We start from the raw sequence: 16397 nt of genomic DNA, 5'->3' as shown, positions 1-16397 counted from the left end.
CATTTATATTACCTGTATACAAGTGAATCCTCCGTCCTCCCAGGCCCAGGGTAGCCTGTCCAGCGATGAACTGCGCGTCCACCTGTCGGTCCCCTCGGACAATGTGGTCATCAACAACACACACAGCTACTCAAGCCGCTACCAGCGCATACACACTTTCCCTGATGATCGTGACCATGACAGAGAGGGAGAAGGAGAGTACCAGGAACCCAGCGCTTTGCTCCGGCCAAGGGATCACAGAGACAGCACAGGTAAGTTATGAATACACACCTGTGGCAAAACAGTCATGGAGTGTATCACTAGATATGTTTGATACCTCTAGGGTCCATTGTTTTAGCTGTAGCTGAAGCGATTCAGTCAAAAAAAAAAATCACATTTAGTTTAGTAGTGTGACAGAGAACATAAGTAGCTGACATACAATAAAACATACCACATGCTAAATACATAGTGACAAAGATTGATCTACAGTCAGCCACACACAGTTGGCATGGAGTCAGTGGGAAATGTGAAACAATGCAACTTTCCATATGTACAGAATTAAAATTTCTGCAGACATGTATGTGGTTTTTACAACTTGCTTCATTTGCGTGCCTGTGTCTGTGCTTTTTGCGACCTCCATTGATCATGTCAATAAGTAAACTCATTTGGAAAGGGGAAACAGCAGGAGGAAAAAAAAAGGCAGCATGTATATCACGAAAATGTTGGTATTACAGTGTATTTCACCACACCAAACAAAAGTAAATCAAACCAAACACCCCGCTAGGAAGAGTGCCTCCAAGATGATGCACAGTGCAGAAGGGGCACAGAAGAGCTATTGTTCTGAGGAAAGAGAAGGAAAAGAAAAGAGGGAGGAGAAAAAGAGGAGTAAAGAAAGAAAAGGCATTCCTTCACTTGCATTGCACCACAGGAGGTCTGCATGCCGTCTTTACTGGGCGCCTGTGTGAGTTTGAAATAACATGAGTAACAAAAACATTATTTCATCCACTGGTTCTTGTTATGTTTGATTGTGGCCTGAGTGATGTTAACTTTGCCTGTTCTTGCTCTGCTCTTCTGTTCTGTGCTCCACGTGTCAATGCAACCCCACCTCCTCTCCTTATATAATAAAGGATATGCTAACATTGTCATGCTAATGGTTGTTATTGTGTTTTGTTGTATGTGTGTGTATTTCGTTTTGTGTCACGTGCCACTTTGTATCATGTTGTATGATCCATGTCACGGTACCCCCACCTCGTCCTGTGCGTGTTTGTGTACGTGTGTGTTTATGTGTGTGTGCCCTCCCAGCCTTGCTGTTAAACAACCCAGCCTATCACCTGCTCCTGTCAGATCACAGAAAAGGCTCAAGACCTCTAGTCGTCCCCAGAACCTCTCAGGCTCAGGAAAAGAGCCTCAATGTGCCCCAGGGTAAGACACCTTGGACTAGGCCGACACAGTCTGGAGGGGCGCCTACTTCACTACCCACCTTCAACTTTCCGGGGCTGTGGCATTAGAAGTGCTCTTACAGACAACTCTAGAAAAAAATGTGTCCCATACTTGATTAGTCTGTTTTGCATGTGTCTGACCTTCATCATTCCTCTTGTTACTCACATAATTATTCACTCTCATTCACTCACCACTCAGAATGACTCATGCTTTTGTTTGAAGGGATAGTTTGGTATTTGGGGAACTGTACAAATTGTACAAAACACGCTTGTGTCGTAGCTCATAAAATAAAATATTTGTGCAGACATTTGTGGAGGCCAGAGGAGCAATCCTACTGACTCTGGAATGATTCCTGACACTTAAGTTATGACATCTTTGTTAAGTTAAAACTTTAAGAGATGTTTAGATTTTTATCAGCAACTAAAGCAGTAGACTCCAGTTTAGTTTAAAAATAGGTTGAACAGACTTACACCTAGAAGATTTGATTCTAAGAGGCTGTAGCCATCCATCACAAATGTAGTATTATTTATCACTGTTTATGACAGGAGCTGCAACTCGATGCCATAGACATCCAGAAATGGATGTAAACTAAGCTAAGATCACTATTGAACATACTGTACCTTCAGACTGGACATAAAAGGCATCCACTCACTCTTTTATCATGGGAAAAAAAATCCTTCTACTATATGTATTGTACAAACTGTACCATAGATATATTCAATGTGTGTACCATCTGGTCAAGGTTTTTCAACAGCCCCTACAGAGTGGCTGAATCTACATCAATCTCTTACAAATTTTCAGTTTTAAAAGTTGCTTTTCCAGATTAGTATCGTGTTATATTGATTTGTTTCTAGTTTTTATTCATACCCGTCTCTGTGATTCAGAGCCTTTTCAACATCCTGTTTTTTTTTTGTTTTTTTTTAAACCATAGCATTTTTCTGTTTTTGCTTCTTTTACTTCTTATACAGAACTTTAAGTGTTGTACAAAAGATTTTTGTAGTTATTACTGTCAAATAAAATTTCCCCAATCCAAATTATCCCTTTATAACATTTTGTCTGAATTTGTAAGATCATCTGATTCTTTCACTCACAGACTGTCTTAAAGCAAAACAAAACCTGTTTTTAATCACAGTTTCTCTTCTCTCAAAGTAATCTGTCCATTTCATCCACCCTGTCTGTTTCTTACTCCTCCCTCCAGCTTGTGGTTTGGATATGGACATGGAGAAGGGTTTCCCCCCAACTCAGGAGGAGCCTCCTCCCTACCCCGGCTCCCCTCCTTACCCTTCCCTTTCTCCCCCCGTATCTCCCCCACTGCCTCCCAGCGTCCCCCACTACGCTGAGGCAGACATCGTGAGCCTGCAGGGTGTCAGCGGTAACAACACCTACGCTGTGCCCGCCTTGGCCTCTTCTAGCCCTGGGGCCGACGCCGCCCCGCTGCCAGAGCTGCCTCGCCAGTGTCTCATCTTCAAGGAGAAACTGGGAGAGGGCCAGTTTGGGGAGGTGAGAAATGACCTGGATAAATGGTAAATGTGGGTGGGCGGAAGAGTGATTGTGCTTTAACAATGTCCGTCTCTTTTTTTTTTTTTTTTTTTTTTTTTTTTTCACTTGTGAAAGGTGCACCTGTGTGAAATCGAGAACCCTCAGGACCTTCCCAACTTGGAGTTCCCCTTCAATGTGAGAAAGGGTCGCCCTCTTCTGGTCGCAGTGAAGATCCTGCGACCAGATGCTTCCAAGAACGCCAGGTCTGTTAACATCATACACAGCTGAGCCTGCACTCTGCGTGGTTCACAGTTTTTCTTTCTGCTTTTACAGCTTACCTCCTCTCTCACACTTTCTCCTGTGCTCACTGAACTGCAGACTTCCTGCTGATCATAGTAGTGAAATATCAAAGAATATTAAGTAGAACTGAAACGTTTAGGCAGTTAGTTTATCAACAGAAAAATAATAATTGATTATTTGTTTTCAGGTTCCAGCTTCTTAAATGGTGGGATTTGGACACTTAATCAAAAAAATAATTAGCAGCTTCATGGATAATGAAATAATGTTATTTCCAGCCATAATGTTTAGATGTGTAGAACAAACAGAAGCAATGGAATTTGGTAGACTTCTTCGAGGAGTCAGGTAATATCATGGAATTCTTAGAAAAAACTTTGGGTGTTTTTGTAGGAATGTACAAGAATATAAATCTCAACATGTTCAACTCAAAGCCTTCTGCTGAATTTTTAATTCAAACTGTGATTTTGAGGTTATATATATCCTTTAGAGGGTAGAAACAAACTCCAAAACAAACACACCAATGAGCCTTCATACACTGTATGACCACCATATGGCTACTGTGTTATTAATCAGTTACCTAACATAGCTCATCCGTAACATATCCAGCAGAAGCAGAGCACAGATTTTTTTTTTTTTTCACCTGTTAAATACAAGGCCAATATTTTCTCATACTTTACCCCTGGTTTGGTCCCTCAGAACCCCAGAAAAAATATCTGAGTCTCTGTGGTTTTCAAGATGTTTGACTCCCTTCACCGACAGCTTGTTTGCTTTGGCTCTCCACACATTTTGCGCTTGGCACGTCAGATTGGCTTGTGTGGGTTTGTGTGCTAGGAGAGGCTTATGTGGAAGGTTAGTGAGAGCTGGAGCAATCCAAACATATTGACCAGCAAAACAAATCAGAGAGGTTGAAAGCCACATAGAGCCGCAGACTTGGGTGTTTTCTTACTTTGCTCAGTGTTGTTTGATGAAGCTTTAAAATTCAAGCGATTTTACATTAGGCTGAAGAGGAAGTCCAGATTCTGCGTCATTTACTCCTTTTTCCTTGTTTGCTCTATCGCCCCCAAATTCACCGGCTTCTTTTTTATCCCTCTGTCTCTCCCGTATCTCACTTCTTCTTTGCTTCCCCCGGTAGGAACGATTTCCTGAAAGAGGTGAAGATCCTGTCTCGCTTGAAGGACCCGAACATCATCCGGCTGCTGGGAGTGTGTGTGAGCAGTGACCCGCTCTGTATGGTCACTGAGTACATGGAATGTGGAGACTTGAACCAGTATCTGTCTCACCGAGTGCTTCTGGATAAGACGGGGCCTTTGCACAACACGCCGACCATCAGGTTACAAAAAGTCGTTCATGCACACTCGCACATCTACACAGATATAAATGCAGTTATAGTTTTGGTTTATTTATTCTTTTCTCTGTCTTCTTTTCCCACAGTTACCCGGCCCTCATCTCCATGGCCAGCCAGATTGCGTCAGGAATGAAGTTCCTCTCCTCTCTCAACTTTGTGCACCGGGATCTGGCCACACGAAACTGTCTGGTCGGAGGCGAGAGGGGTGAGAGCGGCGAGGATCGGGGCGGCGAGCGTCACATCAAGATTGCAGACTTTGGCATGAGCAGGAATCTGTATGCAGGAGACTACTACAGGATCCAGGGCCGGGCGGTGCTGCCAATACGCTGGATGGCGTGGGAGTGTATACTCATGGTGAGATGACAGGAACGTGTGTGTTTGTGCTTCTGATGGTGTGTGAGGGTTGATGTCTGGTTTGATAAATTATTGATCAGAATCAACAATATACACCGATCAACCTCATCATGGAAAACCAGTTACCAGTTTTGAGTTGTACATGCAACAACGGGAACTTTTTGACATCAAGAATTGAAGTCTTGATTAATTTTGATATTGATGGAGATTATGATGTAGAAGATGATGGAGTTGATCTGTGTGGTTGTGTGTTCCCAGGGCAAGTTCACCACAGCCAGCGACGTGTGGGCGTTCGGGGTCACTCTGTGGGAGATGCTGAGCGTTTGTCAGGAGCAGCCGTACTCCAACCTCACAGATGAACAAGTCATCGACAACGCTGGGGAGTTTTTCAGAGACCAGGGCAGACAGGTACGTCACACAGAAACACACACACACATACACCGCAGGTGAAGCTATATGTAAGAGTGTTTTAGTTCACATGTGACTTCCAGAAGCACCATTTATGCTTTGTAACCTTGAAATGAATATTTATCAGATTGTCTGTGTGTCAAAATTTACTGGAGCGCAAACTGATAACGGACAGGAAGCAGCAACTAGCGTGATGTGAATGTGAATCACTGATTTGTTGAAGATCTGAACTGGTCTCGCCTCAGTATCAGTTTTTAGCTGTGTATTCAGATAATAACACACAGAGTTCCTCCTGACCATGGCTGTCCTTTCTTTCTGAAATGTTCTCACATCGAGCTTTTGTTGGGTTTAACAAAGCTGCATCCAGGAGCCCAGCTTCCCAAGACTGTGGAATGTCATGTGATCAGAGGCCCTCTAGTGGCTGCTCTACTCAGCTGTGGGAGTAATTACAAGCTAGAAATGACATAATAACCCTCACAATAAATATCAAATGAATAAAATAAATATAATATACTTCTTTGACTTTTAAGACACATTCATCTACAAATTGTGAAACTCATATAACCACTGATCTACAAATCAGTGGCATCTCTTGCGCCAACAAACCAATAACTATTGATTTATTTTTTATTTTTTAATAATAAGATACATTTTTGTTCCAGTTTCCTGTATTAACATTCAGTATTTGGTGGCTTCGTGACCTTCAGGGCATGAAAATATCCCAGAGAATGAAAAAGGGCCAACTATGCAACTCATCCCCATTGCCATACATCTTCCTCCCTCACCCCTTCCCTCTCCCCAGGTGTATCTGAGCAGGCCGGCTGTGTGTCCTCAGGGTCTCTACGAGCTCATGTTGAGCTGCTGGAACAGAGACTGCAAGCTCCGCCCATCCTTCGCCTACATCCACTCCTTTCTCACTGAGGACGCCATGAATATGGTGTAAAGAGTGAATTGGAGAAAATTAAGAAAAATGGCATTGTTAAAGAGGGGAAATGTCTTGTGCGTTAATGCATCCTTGCTACAGCGAGAGGGTGTCTGAATCAGTGTGGTGGAGGTGCTGCACGGCAGAGGCAGATAAGAGGGGAAAGTGGGTTGCTCGCTTTTATATTTTGTACTTTTTTGGAGGATGGGGCTGAGACACCGCTGGTTCGGTTTCTTTCCACTTCAGACTCCAACCCCAAAGGAAAATCTAACCCCAGCTTTAGATAGGTAACAGTCTGAGCTACATTTTAATGGTTGGTGGTGGGTGCAGTCTGCATAGGAACTTTCTCTCTTCTCAGATAATTAACTTACAAGGAGGGTTTATGTGGCTGTAGAGTTCAAAATGCAAGAAGCTGCAGAAGCTAAACAGCAGATAATACTCCATACTATGACCATAGCAAGCTAGGAAGTGGACAATTATTAAAGTTCTGTGACTTTTCTTTGTTCAACATTTCAAATGGAACAGGACAGATCACCTGTCAATCAGAGATGAAACTGTGCATACAGGGACTATCTTTGTATTTATAGTATGTATAGCCTGCTCCACATGTTTAAATCACTCCACATCAGAATGATTAAATTCTCTCAGACACCAACTAATCTAAGAAAACACTTGGATGTGGTTGTGTAGAACCTGGATGATAGGAGAACCTGCCATGTTTGTTGAGCCTTCATCAATCCTCTATCTCAGCCCCAAAACCTTACATAATGACCCACATCCACAGCTGTAACTCTAAGTTATCGTGGACTAATGTGAAAAGAAGTGGACCAGACAACAGCAGCCCCCTTTCTGCAATGTGATCATGCCCCCGTCAAAAAGTCACAGAAGTATTTAAACCCCATCTTTAAGCCACAGGGGGAAAAAACTGTATCCTTGGTGCCAAATAGACCCTCCAAACCTGGAGAAAAAGGCACCGAAGAGGCGAGTCTGCTGCTGCCAATGAGATGTGACCCACAAACTGGAACAGCTTTTCCAGCCAGGGAGACAGTTCTGTCAGCCGGGGCAGTGGATGGGACATCTTCAGATGCGCCAGCTCAGGTGTTTTGGCAATTTTTTTTTTTTCGTATCTGGCTTCGACCGAGACAGAAAGGAAAATTTCACAACCAGCTGCACTTTAAATCCCACACGCATATCCCCCCTCAGCCATGATGAAACTCTTCTCCTTGAGGGGCCTGATATGATATGATTCCTGTTGATGTGGATTCTGATGCATTTTACCTGCAGTGAGTTTAAGATATTTGCCAGGGGAGATCAAAATGCATCACAGATGTATTTTATAAGGACATAATTTGTTTGCCTTTTTAAATCCTCTCCGACAAGGCATCGCCAAGCCATGAGATGTAAAATATTATTTAAAAAATGGAATGGCACCATCAGCTCATCTCATTTGAAATGTATGAAAACCTTTTGTTCTGAAACTTTCAGTGTGTTGAGACGTGTTTACTCATCAAATAATCTGTCTTCGCTCATCCGAATGCATTACTGTATTTTAAAAACACAGTTAAGGCATTGCTCAGACAGGGAATGCTGGTACAGGGAGTTCTGACCTTAGTGTGAATGTCAGCTCCAACCTCTGCATTATCCCATGTTTAGTACATTAAGCTGACTGCGGTAGAATCAATGCATCTACCTTACTGATTGTATAGCACTGTAAATCAGTCCTGAGATGATCAAGATTATCAAGTACTACATGTTTACTGATTGTGAATGGTCGTGCCATTTGAGTCATTTTGATACACTGTAGTTCAACTAAACCCATATTTTTATATATACTATATGTACTTAGACACTCCTTGATGTCTGATTTTCATCCTTCTGTGTCTTTGAAGTTGAACATTGTAGTATGTACATATTTTAAGGACAGAATTTCCTTTACTAATATATAGAAAGCTCTTTGTTACATTTGGGGTCTTCTGTATCTCAGTAGAACGCTTGCTACCACGATGCCATTGTAATTCATTGTGTTGTCTATTTTTGTAGATGTTTTAATAAAGTTAACCTTTTCAAATAAATCCAGATGTGCTCTAGGGCTGCAACCAATGATCACTTTCATTTTTGATTAATTTGCAAACTGCTTTGTAGATTAATCGATTAATCTTTTAGTCTATGAAACATTAGGTGGGCCAAAGGAAACTTCAGTCACCTCAATAAAGACAACAGAAAAAAAACAGCAACAGGTTTTAGTGATTAAACCATATTTTATTGTCTACATTGTCTTACAACATTTCACTACATATTCATCTTTAATATTTGACTCTAGTATACAACTTTCACTCTATGTAATAACCTCTTATGTGAATTTAAAAGGCAGACATGCAACAACACAGTTTTAAAGAAAAGTGAAGGATTAGATACAAGAACGTACAAAAAAAGCAGAGACCGATTTGGCTTTTATCTACAGTTGTCAATAGTGACGGCTTACGATTAGTTATCAGATATAAAGAATCACTCCCTGACAGAGAAGTGTGAAAGGCTAAACGAGAAAAGTCAACTTGACTTGGCTGTTTTGACCAGGCACTTGGCAATAACAAAATGCAATAAAACTCTGGACAGTTAGTGAGGCGTCTGAAGAAAGAGAAAAATCTGCACCTGAGCTCCCAGTCAGAGGTGCTGGGCTGTAATTCAAAACCTCCCACAGCTACAAGACCTAAAATCAGCCAAAATCCATAATAACCAGTATCACATTGTAATGGAAAATCAGTACAATAAAAAATCAAAAAAAAAAAATCATTATATCTCCTGTATATCAAGTTTAAACTCTAGGCAGCAAGCACATCAAAGCAGCAGGCTGGTCAGTTGGTTAGTTAGTGATGGTCCTTCTTTACTCTTGTCTTAGATCAAGAACCTAGAAGACACTACAGCAAGCTAGATAAAAGTCTGAATTGTTTTTTCCATCAAAACATGCTTTCATTTCTTTTTACAGGAAACCACAATAGCTTTTGTCCATTAACCACTTCCATTCCCTTCATCTTAAAGCACAAAACAAATCCTTCCACTTGCAGCACAACTGACATGAGTCTGGGCCCAGTAATGTTGTTAAGTTACAACCACGAGACCTGTAGAATAAACTAAAACCAACCCTGCTTGTTCTGTCTTTTTATAATAAACACAAAGTTAGGTTGTATTAAGTAAATAGTATAAAACTACAATGACTGTAACAGTACATCCCCTCAAAAAAGTCTGAGGTGATGCTTTGATATAAAGACCCCGTCAGCATTTAGTGAATTGAAAGGCACAGAAAAATTCAGTTTCCACATCAAATAGTTAAAAAGGAACAATTTATTGACCCAGTCCCTATGCAGGGATAAATGAGGCTGCTTGCAGTAAGAAAGTAAAAACTTGCATACTGATAGTCAAGTATAAAAAGATAAAGGAATTTCTACTTCTGTCACTTGCTAAAGTGGGCAGAGACTTTTGTCTCCTTGAGGCAAACAAAGTAGCTTCATCAATAACCAAATCCCCTGTGGCTGCTTTTGCTGTCACCCACAGCAGAAAACACACAGCTCAGGTCAGGGACATGAAAAAAAAAAATACATAAAGGAGGAAGAAAAATCTCATCCATGTTATATAGATGAGGAAACAGCAAAAGAGACACACAAGTGAAACACAAGCATGCACACAATCAGACAGGACTATGGTGTTGGCGGACTCATTACAGTGGTTGTCGGCACAAGGAGGAGACGTGGAGCTCCTAGTCTGAATATTGGTGATACCCATCCTGATTGCTTCTACTCTCCCTCTCTTCTTAACGCACGCGAGTGGTCTGTCCTCCAGCCTGTGAAGTCAGTGAAAGAAACATTGAGATGATCACCGCCTGCACCAGGCCTCATGCATTATCTAACTGTCTCTCACACAAATGCTCCAGTGTACCTGGGAAATGTCGACTCCTGTGAGTTTCTCCACAGTGGCAGGCAGCTTGGTCATAATATTGAGCACCTCTCCGGCCAGTTTGGCAGCTCCCACCTCTGAGCCACCGCTGGACACCATGGTGATCTTCTGGGCTGCTGACAGTGGCTTGCTGATCTCCTCTGCCATCTGCAGGAAAAACAAAGACACTGAAGTCAACACAATGAACCTATTCTTTCTTGAATAAAAAAAAAAAAAAGAATGAGCAAACGATTGATAAATGACCTAAAACTAATTCAGAGTTAAAAAGTGACACTGGAAACAACACAATACAAAATGGCCCTAATGGTCACATAGGATTTAATCATACAGCTCTAATATCATTTATCCGTCATCCCTTCATCCAACCATGACAGTCAGACTGACCAGTGGCAGTTTCTCCAGCAGCATGTCCACCATGGCTCCATCTTTGTACTGCTTGAAAGCCTCGGCCTTCTTGGCCATCTGCTCCGCTTCGGCACGGCCCTTAGCCTCCAGGGCAAAAGCCTCTGCCTCACCCTTCATCTACACTCACACACACAGATTACAGTTTATAACAGAATGGCCCAAGACTACCAGTCCTGACCACGGTGAGGCATATAATGCAATATGACAAGTTACCTATCAGATGAGAAAAGGAGGAAATATTTCTACAAAGAGGAAATGTGGCAGTACTCACTCTGATGGACTCAGCCTCGGCTTCCGCCTCCATAATGAGCTGCAGGCTGCGGGGTGGGAAGAGAGACCGAGCTAAATTGTACAGATGGACACTCTCTTCAAAACCATTTGAGCCAACAGTATTATGCTCTAGTACTCACCGCTGTGCCTCAGCCAGCCTCTCCAGCCGGTACTTCTCTGCTTCTGCGGGCTTCTTAACTTTGGCCTCCAGCTCCCTCTCCTTGCGGATGATCTCCTGCTCCTGCAGTGTAATCTGCTGTGTGCGCTCCACAACTTGAACCTGCATCTTCTCCTCCTCAATGCGCTGCTTTGTCTTGGCCACCTGATGAGAGAAGCAGAAAAATAAGTATAACACAATTTACAATATGGATTGATCTTACTGGTACAAACTTGACCAGACAGCCTAATAAAAACCTGTGGAGTATGCAAGCTGAAAGAGACTGAAAAGGCCAAGGCCAAAAATTCACCAATACAACAAAAACACAGCAAACTTAAAGCATTTCTAAGAAATACTCATAGCATGGCCCTAGAAGTTCAGGTCATGAACAGATGACTGTACCTGAAGCTGATAGGCCATTTCTGACTCAGCCTTCTTCGTGTTGACCTCAGCATCATAGGCTGCCTTCTTCAGCTCGTAGTCTCTCTGAGCTTTTGCCATCTCAATTTCATTCTTGTACTGAGCAGACACCTTCTCCTGCATCGCGTGAGCCTCCTGTACATCGACATTAGTACGAAGGAAACACAGAAATATAAGTATTTCTCTTCAATTGGTGGTTTATTGTTTTCAGTTCATCCATTTGAGCAAGCAGACACAACAACAGGGATGACAAAATAACAAGAAATAATGCGTTTTACCCTGATCACAGCATCCCGTTTGTACTGAGCCTCCCCAATCCGGGCATCCTTCTGCACCTGGGCTGTTCTGGCTTTACCCAGGGAATGAAGGTAGTCCTGCAAGAGCAAGAGACAGACAGATGAGGAAACAGTGACAGTCAACTATGAGACAACACAGTTCAGTCAATTAAAAAGGAACGTGGCACATTAGACAAGAGATGGTATGGTTACCACTGAAGCACTTAAGGTCTAGGCCTAATTGATCATTAATGCAGTTGCAGAGTTGGGGATCAGTTGACTTAGAAACAGTGAGTCAATATTAATCCCCTAAGTGCTTTACTGTCAAGATGTGGGCTTACAGTGAAACTACTGCTGCTCCAGTACTTACTGTTTGGTATGGTGTTATGATCATCAGATTTTTGTCATTAGTACTGACAGAAAATGATCCCAGACATAAAGTACCTGATCATCATGAACATCTTTGAGCGTGTAGCTGACAACACCAATGCCCATGTTGACCAAGTCAGAGGAGGCCACTTTAAAGACCTGCTCGGAGAACTTCTTACGGTCCTGGTAGATCTCCTGCACGCAAAGATAGAAATATTCATAAACGGCATTACATAGATTATATAGGCTTCACTTAGTGATTGAGTTAGTAATGAATCATAAACATGCCTCTGAACCATCTTTAATGGGTGGAAAATGTCATGCAGAGAATGTCAGTACACCAACCTCCACAGTCAAATGAGCAATAATGGCTCTCTGGTGTCCCTCTAGTGTTTCTAGTGCAATCTGGGCGATCTCGGTCTCAGACTTTCCCATGAACATTTGGCAGGCGGTGGCCAACATCTCCTTGTTCTGGCCCTGGATCTTCACCTGTATAAGGACAGAATAAGAAAGTGTGAAACTGCAGCAGCTTTTAACAAGCGGCAGTAGCAAGGCTGGACTCTGGCAGTACAGGAAACGATTGGTTCACAACAGGAACACAAATCTGTCTATATCTGATTTTAAGTTTACAGTTTAAATTTAGACACTAGCACAAATATTTAAAGGAGCCAAAACCAGATAATCTATAACCCTACTATATACTGTCAAAAACATACAACGTCCATTTACAAATAACCAACGACTCATTTTAATTCCTCTCCAATGGTGGTGTCATATTCCCCCTGTCCATCCAGCCTGGGACCTTTTAAAGTGTCAGCTTCCTTCCCCTTACTTACTAACAGTAAAGAGCCTTCAAACAGAACTAAAGATGAATTCTGTAGGTTTATATATTGTATTGATGAGACTTTCCATCTGGCTAATGTATTTGTAATTCATTTAATTCGCTTGTGTTTGTGTATGTTTCTGTATTTTGTATTTCTAACTTAATCACAGTAGCTACTTGTTCTTGTTCATTAATATGTCAAGCATACAGTGAGCCCCAGGCCTGTATGTGCAACAGACTATTTCTGTAGACGAATGTTGATTTTAAATAGCAGCTGGCCTCTTTCCCTGGTGTCTACTCAAAATATTTTATTTTTTCTGGAAATACACACAGCTTTTTCACTCAGTTTTGCCAAAGCCTTAAAGTGTTTCAGTCATCAACTTCTCAAAGCTTACCTGTGCAATGCCAGTGACAGAGATGGGGACACCATGGCGGGTGTAGACTTTGTCACTCTTCACATTCAGAGTCAGGGTGTTGAGCGTGATTCTGAGGTGAAATTGCATTAAATAAAAGGAAGGGTGGAACAGATGAGATGTAATAACAGAGAACAAGAAAGACAGGGCAGACAGAGGAAATTAAATCAGATGCCCCGCTAATGACAAGCAGGCCCGTAACTCTCTGTTATATCAACATCTATTTCCCTCACTTCCCTCCCTAATGCAGCTATATTCTACTTTTATAGAAAAGGGGAAAAGGACTGAAAAGAGAATCACCTCTGAATCTGCTGAATACATGGAAAAACAAAAACTCTCCCTCCAGCAATCATTAGAGGAGGAGAACGGCCAAAGCCTGGAGGAGAGAGAGAGAGAGAGAGAGAGAGAGAGAGAGAGAGAGAGAGAGAGAGGAGGGGAGAACACATAACATAAACATTACATTACCATTCAGTAACACACAGTTAGTTACTTGTGTAGCGCTGCTGGGTCAAGGATACAGGTTAACTAGCAACCCCGTATTACAACAATGTGAGTAATGCTTTTCATTCATGACAGTTTGAGCCTACACATTACAGCAAGAAGGAAAATTCCTTGCTTACTTCAAGCTGACAATACATGTTGCTCAATCTCACCTTATCACAAGACGTGATTAAATTATTCACATGACACAGGCTTACTGGTTTACAAAGCTGGTCTCCTTTTACTGCATGGTTATAATGATTTACTACAGGATGTAGTACAATGACCTGCAGAAGTTTGTAATAACAATACAGCATCATGGATACAGGAGTGTTTTAATACCCAGCAGAGAATTTTCCGGTTTTCCTGTGTTCTCGTAAGAAGAGACACAGGCAAGAGAAATCAAGAAAATATCTTACCAGACACCACCATGGCTTCGTTGGGTCCACATGTGTAGAACATCTTGATTCCTGGTTTGAGACAAAAAACATGATTGCAAAAGCTTCTCAAAGCATGAACATTACTACAGGCAGCTTAAAAAAAAAAAAAAAAGACAACATCGTGTGTGTTATTCGATTTCACCGAGCTGTATCTGAAAACACAATGGAAAACCAATGTAATGCATATATAAAACTAGATTGCACAACACCAAAGGAAATGTTTATTTATATATTGTAGTGAACAAGCTCAACTCTCTACCACACCTCCTGGGTTAATGCTATTAAAGTTCAATTTAAAAATACTTTCATGGCAAAGAATATTTTCGGGGGGACCTTTAAAACGATGACACCACGAGTGAATAACACTGATATTAACACACCTACCTTTGTTCATATGTAAACAGCATAATCTTAAGAGTTTGTTATTATATCGAAGGACTGTTTGAGTGTGAAGGAGGTGAAGTGTATGGTAATAACTCAAGGCCCACAACTGACACATGGCTGTGTCAATCATTCAAGCCATAGCCTCATATTTATTTTCTCCATGAACCTGACCATTAGCCCCCCTCCTAACAACCACAACACAGGACAGTTTGGTCGTTGCACAAAAACCTAGCAAACGATATGTTGTCGAATAATAAGTGCAAAAACACTTCAGTGCTCCAAGAATAACGTCAGACAAACAGTGTATTACATGTAATACCGAATGACTGTCTGCGAAGAAAGTACGCTCGCATGCTAACGTTTGCTAGCTAGCTATTAAAAGGCAGCGGAATCGGGTCTGGGTCGATAACGCAAATAAGCCTATGGAAAAAGGCAGTCCCTTGTTGACGCTACAGCTCTTAACTACTACTAAACGATGGGACAAATCCAACTGATCGTTCGGCTTAACTTACCGATAGTCGATTAATATCCAAAAAGCCTTTTTTTAGAATAAATCAAGGTAAGATTTAGGCTGTTACCAAGGCGCTGAGCCGTAAAGAGGAATGGCAAAAATGTCTGTTATAAGAGGGGAAGTATCTGCTGACCACGCCCATCCTCACTACAATAGCTGACCCACGTCGGACGCCATCTAGTGGTCGGTGAGGATAACTGCATCTGCGCCTATTGTAGCCGTGTAATCAAGCCTGTTACCATTGATCATGTGATCATTTTGTTCCATGTCGAGCTAAACAATAAAAAGAAGGATTGAAATTCAGAAGTGTTCTGGTTTATGTAGAAACTAGAACGTAAATAAATACTAGCATTACGAGGAAACATTTAATGGAATAAGTATGTGCACCTCAAAATTGTACTAAAGTACTGTACTTGCGTAAATGTAGTTGCTTTCCACCACAAAAAAAAAAAAAAAAAACCCTGTGAAATTCATTTTGAGGACTGAAACATCTTATTTGAGCTGTTTGAGGTGGCATGTTGATTTCCATTGACCTCTTTGAGTTGCCTAAGGCATCAGTTGACAGCTGCCTCAGCAATGTCTATGGACCTGCCTGACCCTGTACTCTTACATAAGTTCTACTGTTTATTTGTGCATAGAGTGTATGAGGATTCAGCAAATCCTGGAGAAGAGAAAAAAAACTTTCTTCTTCTTTTTGACCAGGTCACTGAGTCAAGGACAGGTGAGGTTGTTTTCCAAGACCTGTTCCATCACTTTAGAAGTTGTCTGTCTGGCATTAGCAGGCTGTATCATGAACATTAAATTTATCACTATTTTTAATCAAATCTTGGGTTTACTTTCATTACATGCTAAACACAATAGTGCTGATCAGAGAGTAGCCACTAATTACCATTTTTGTAGGCAGTGATCCAACTCTTACAGTACTGAATTGTTTCTGGGAGGCTTGGAGCATTTAAGGGTAACTTTTATTCTGCTAAATGAATACATGCATATCTGCGTGTGCAAACAATTTCTATATAGGGCTGTACCAGCTCACTATTTCTGAGAATATTATGTACTGCTGTTTCCAAGATAAAGAATTAACGTCAGATCTGAAGAAATATGCACAAGAAGTCCTTGACATCCAGCTTCCATGACAACTGGCCAAACTCATTCTGCACCTGAAGATTTTCTTCTAATATTTCCCTGAGATGTGTTTAGCAACACATGGCACACACCGTTTCCCAAAACAAAAGCCAGCATTCAGCCAAACAACGAAACAAACACTACCAACAAAGC

The 16397-nt window shown here is 41.6% G+C and overlaps 2 protein-coding genes across 6 annotated transcripts in view; one reads left to right on the top strand and one right to left on the bottom strand.

The window, feature by feature from the left end:
- Positions 1–7142, top strand: part of ddr1 (discoidin domain receptor tyrosine kinase 1) — a 36035-nt gene extending 28893 nt beyond the window's left edge. For 2 of the 4 annotated variants that reach the window (XM_041044164.1, XM_041044161.1), the window contains 8 exons: positions 44–251; positions 1282–1401; positions 2618–2919; positions 3034–3161; positions 4328–4525; positions 4627–4894; positions 5153–5302; positions 6105–7142. In XM_041044164.1, the coding sequence (XP_040900098.1) occupies positions 44–251; positions 1282–1401; positions 2618–2919; positions 3034–3161; positions 4328–4525; positions 4627–4894; positions 5153–5302; positions 6105–6245 (1515 nt within the window). In that variant the 3' untranslated portion in view covers positions 6246–7142. The remainder of the gene's footprint in view (positions 1–43; positions 252–1281; positions 1402–2617; positions 2920–3033; positions 3162–4327; positions 4526–4626; positions 4895–5152; positions 5303–6104) is intronic. The other 2 variants (XM_041044163.1, XM_041044165.1) reach the window with 2 other exon arrangements.
- Positions 7143–8462: 1320 nt separating this feature from the next.
- On the bottom strand, positions 8463–15246 carry flot1b (flotillin 1b). 2 transcript variants are annotated; one of them, XR_005894387.1, is made up of 14 exons: positions 15121–15246; positions 14204–14254; positions 13605–13680; positions 13287–13377; positions 12414–12557; positions 12144–12263; positions 11703–11798; positions 11407–11559; positions 10988–11169; positions 10849–10894; positions 10557–10694; positions 10155–10319; positions 9972–10059; positions 8463–9932 (listed from the first exon to the last, which is right to left on the bottom strand). XR_005894387.1 is itself a non-coding variant. In XM_041044259.1 (13 exons), exons 2-13 carry the CDS (start codon positions 14244–14246, stop codon positions 10030–10032), a joined length of 1284 nt encoding a protein of 427 aa, XP_040900193.1. In that variant the 5' UTR covers positions 14247–14254; positions 15121–15246; the 3' UTR covers positions 8463–10029. The 2 variants fall into 2 exon arrangements, 1 of the variants encoding a protein (XP_040900193.1); XM_041044259.1 differs by having other exon boundaries at positions 8463–10059.
- Between the last annotated feature and the right edge of the window lie 1151 nt (positions 15247–16397).

The sequence above is a fragment of the Toxotes jaculatrix genome, chromosome 8 (genome assembly GCF_017976425.1).
Source record: "Toxotes jaculatrix isolate fToxJac2 chromosome 8, fToxJac2.pri, whole genome shotgun sequence".
Lineage (NCBI taxonomy): Eukaryota > Metazoa > Chordata > Actinopteri > Toxotidae > Toxotes > Toxotes jaculatrix.
Note: the sequence above shows the minus strand (reverse complement) of the source record. Positions and strands in the feature narration are given on the sequence as shown.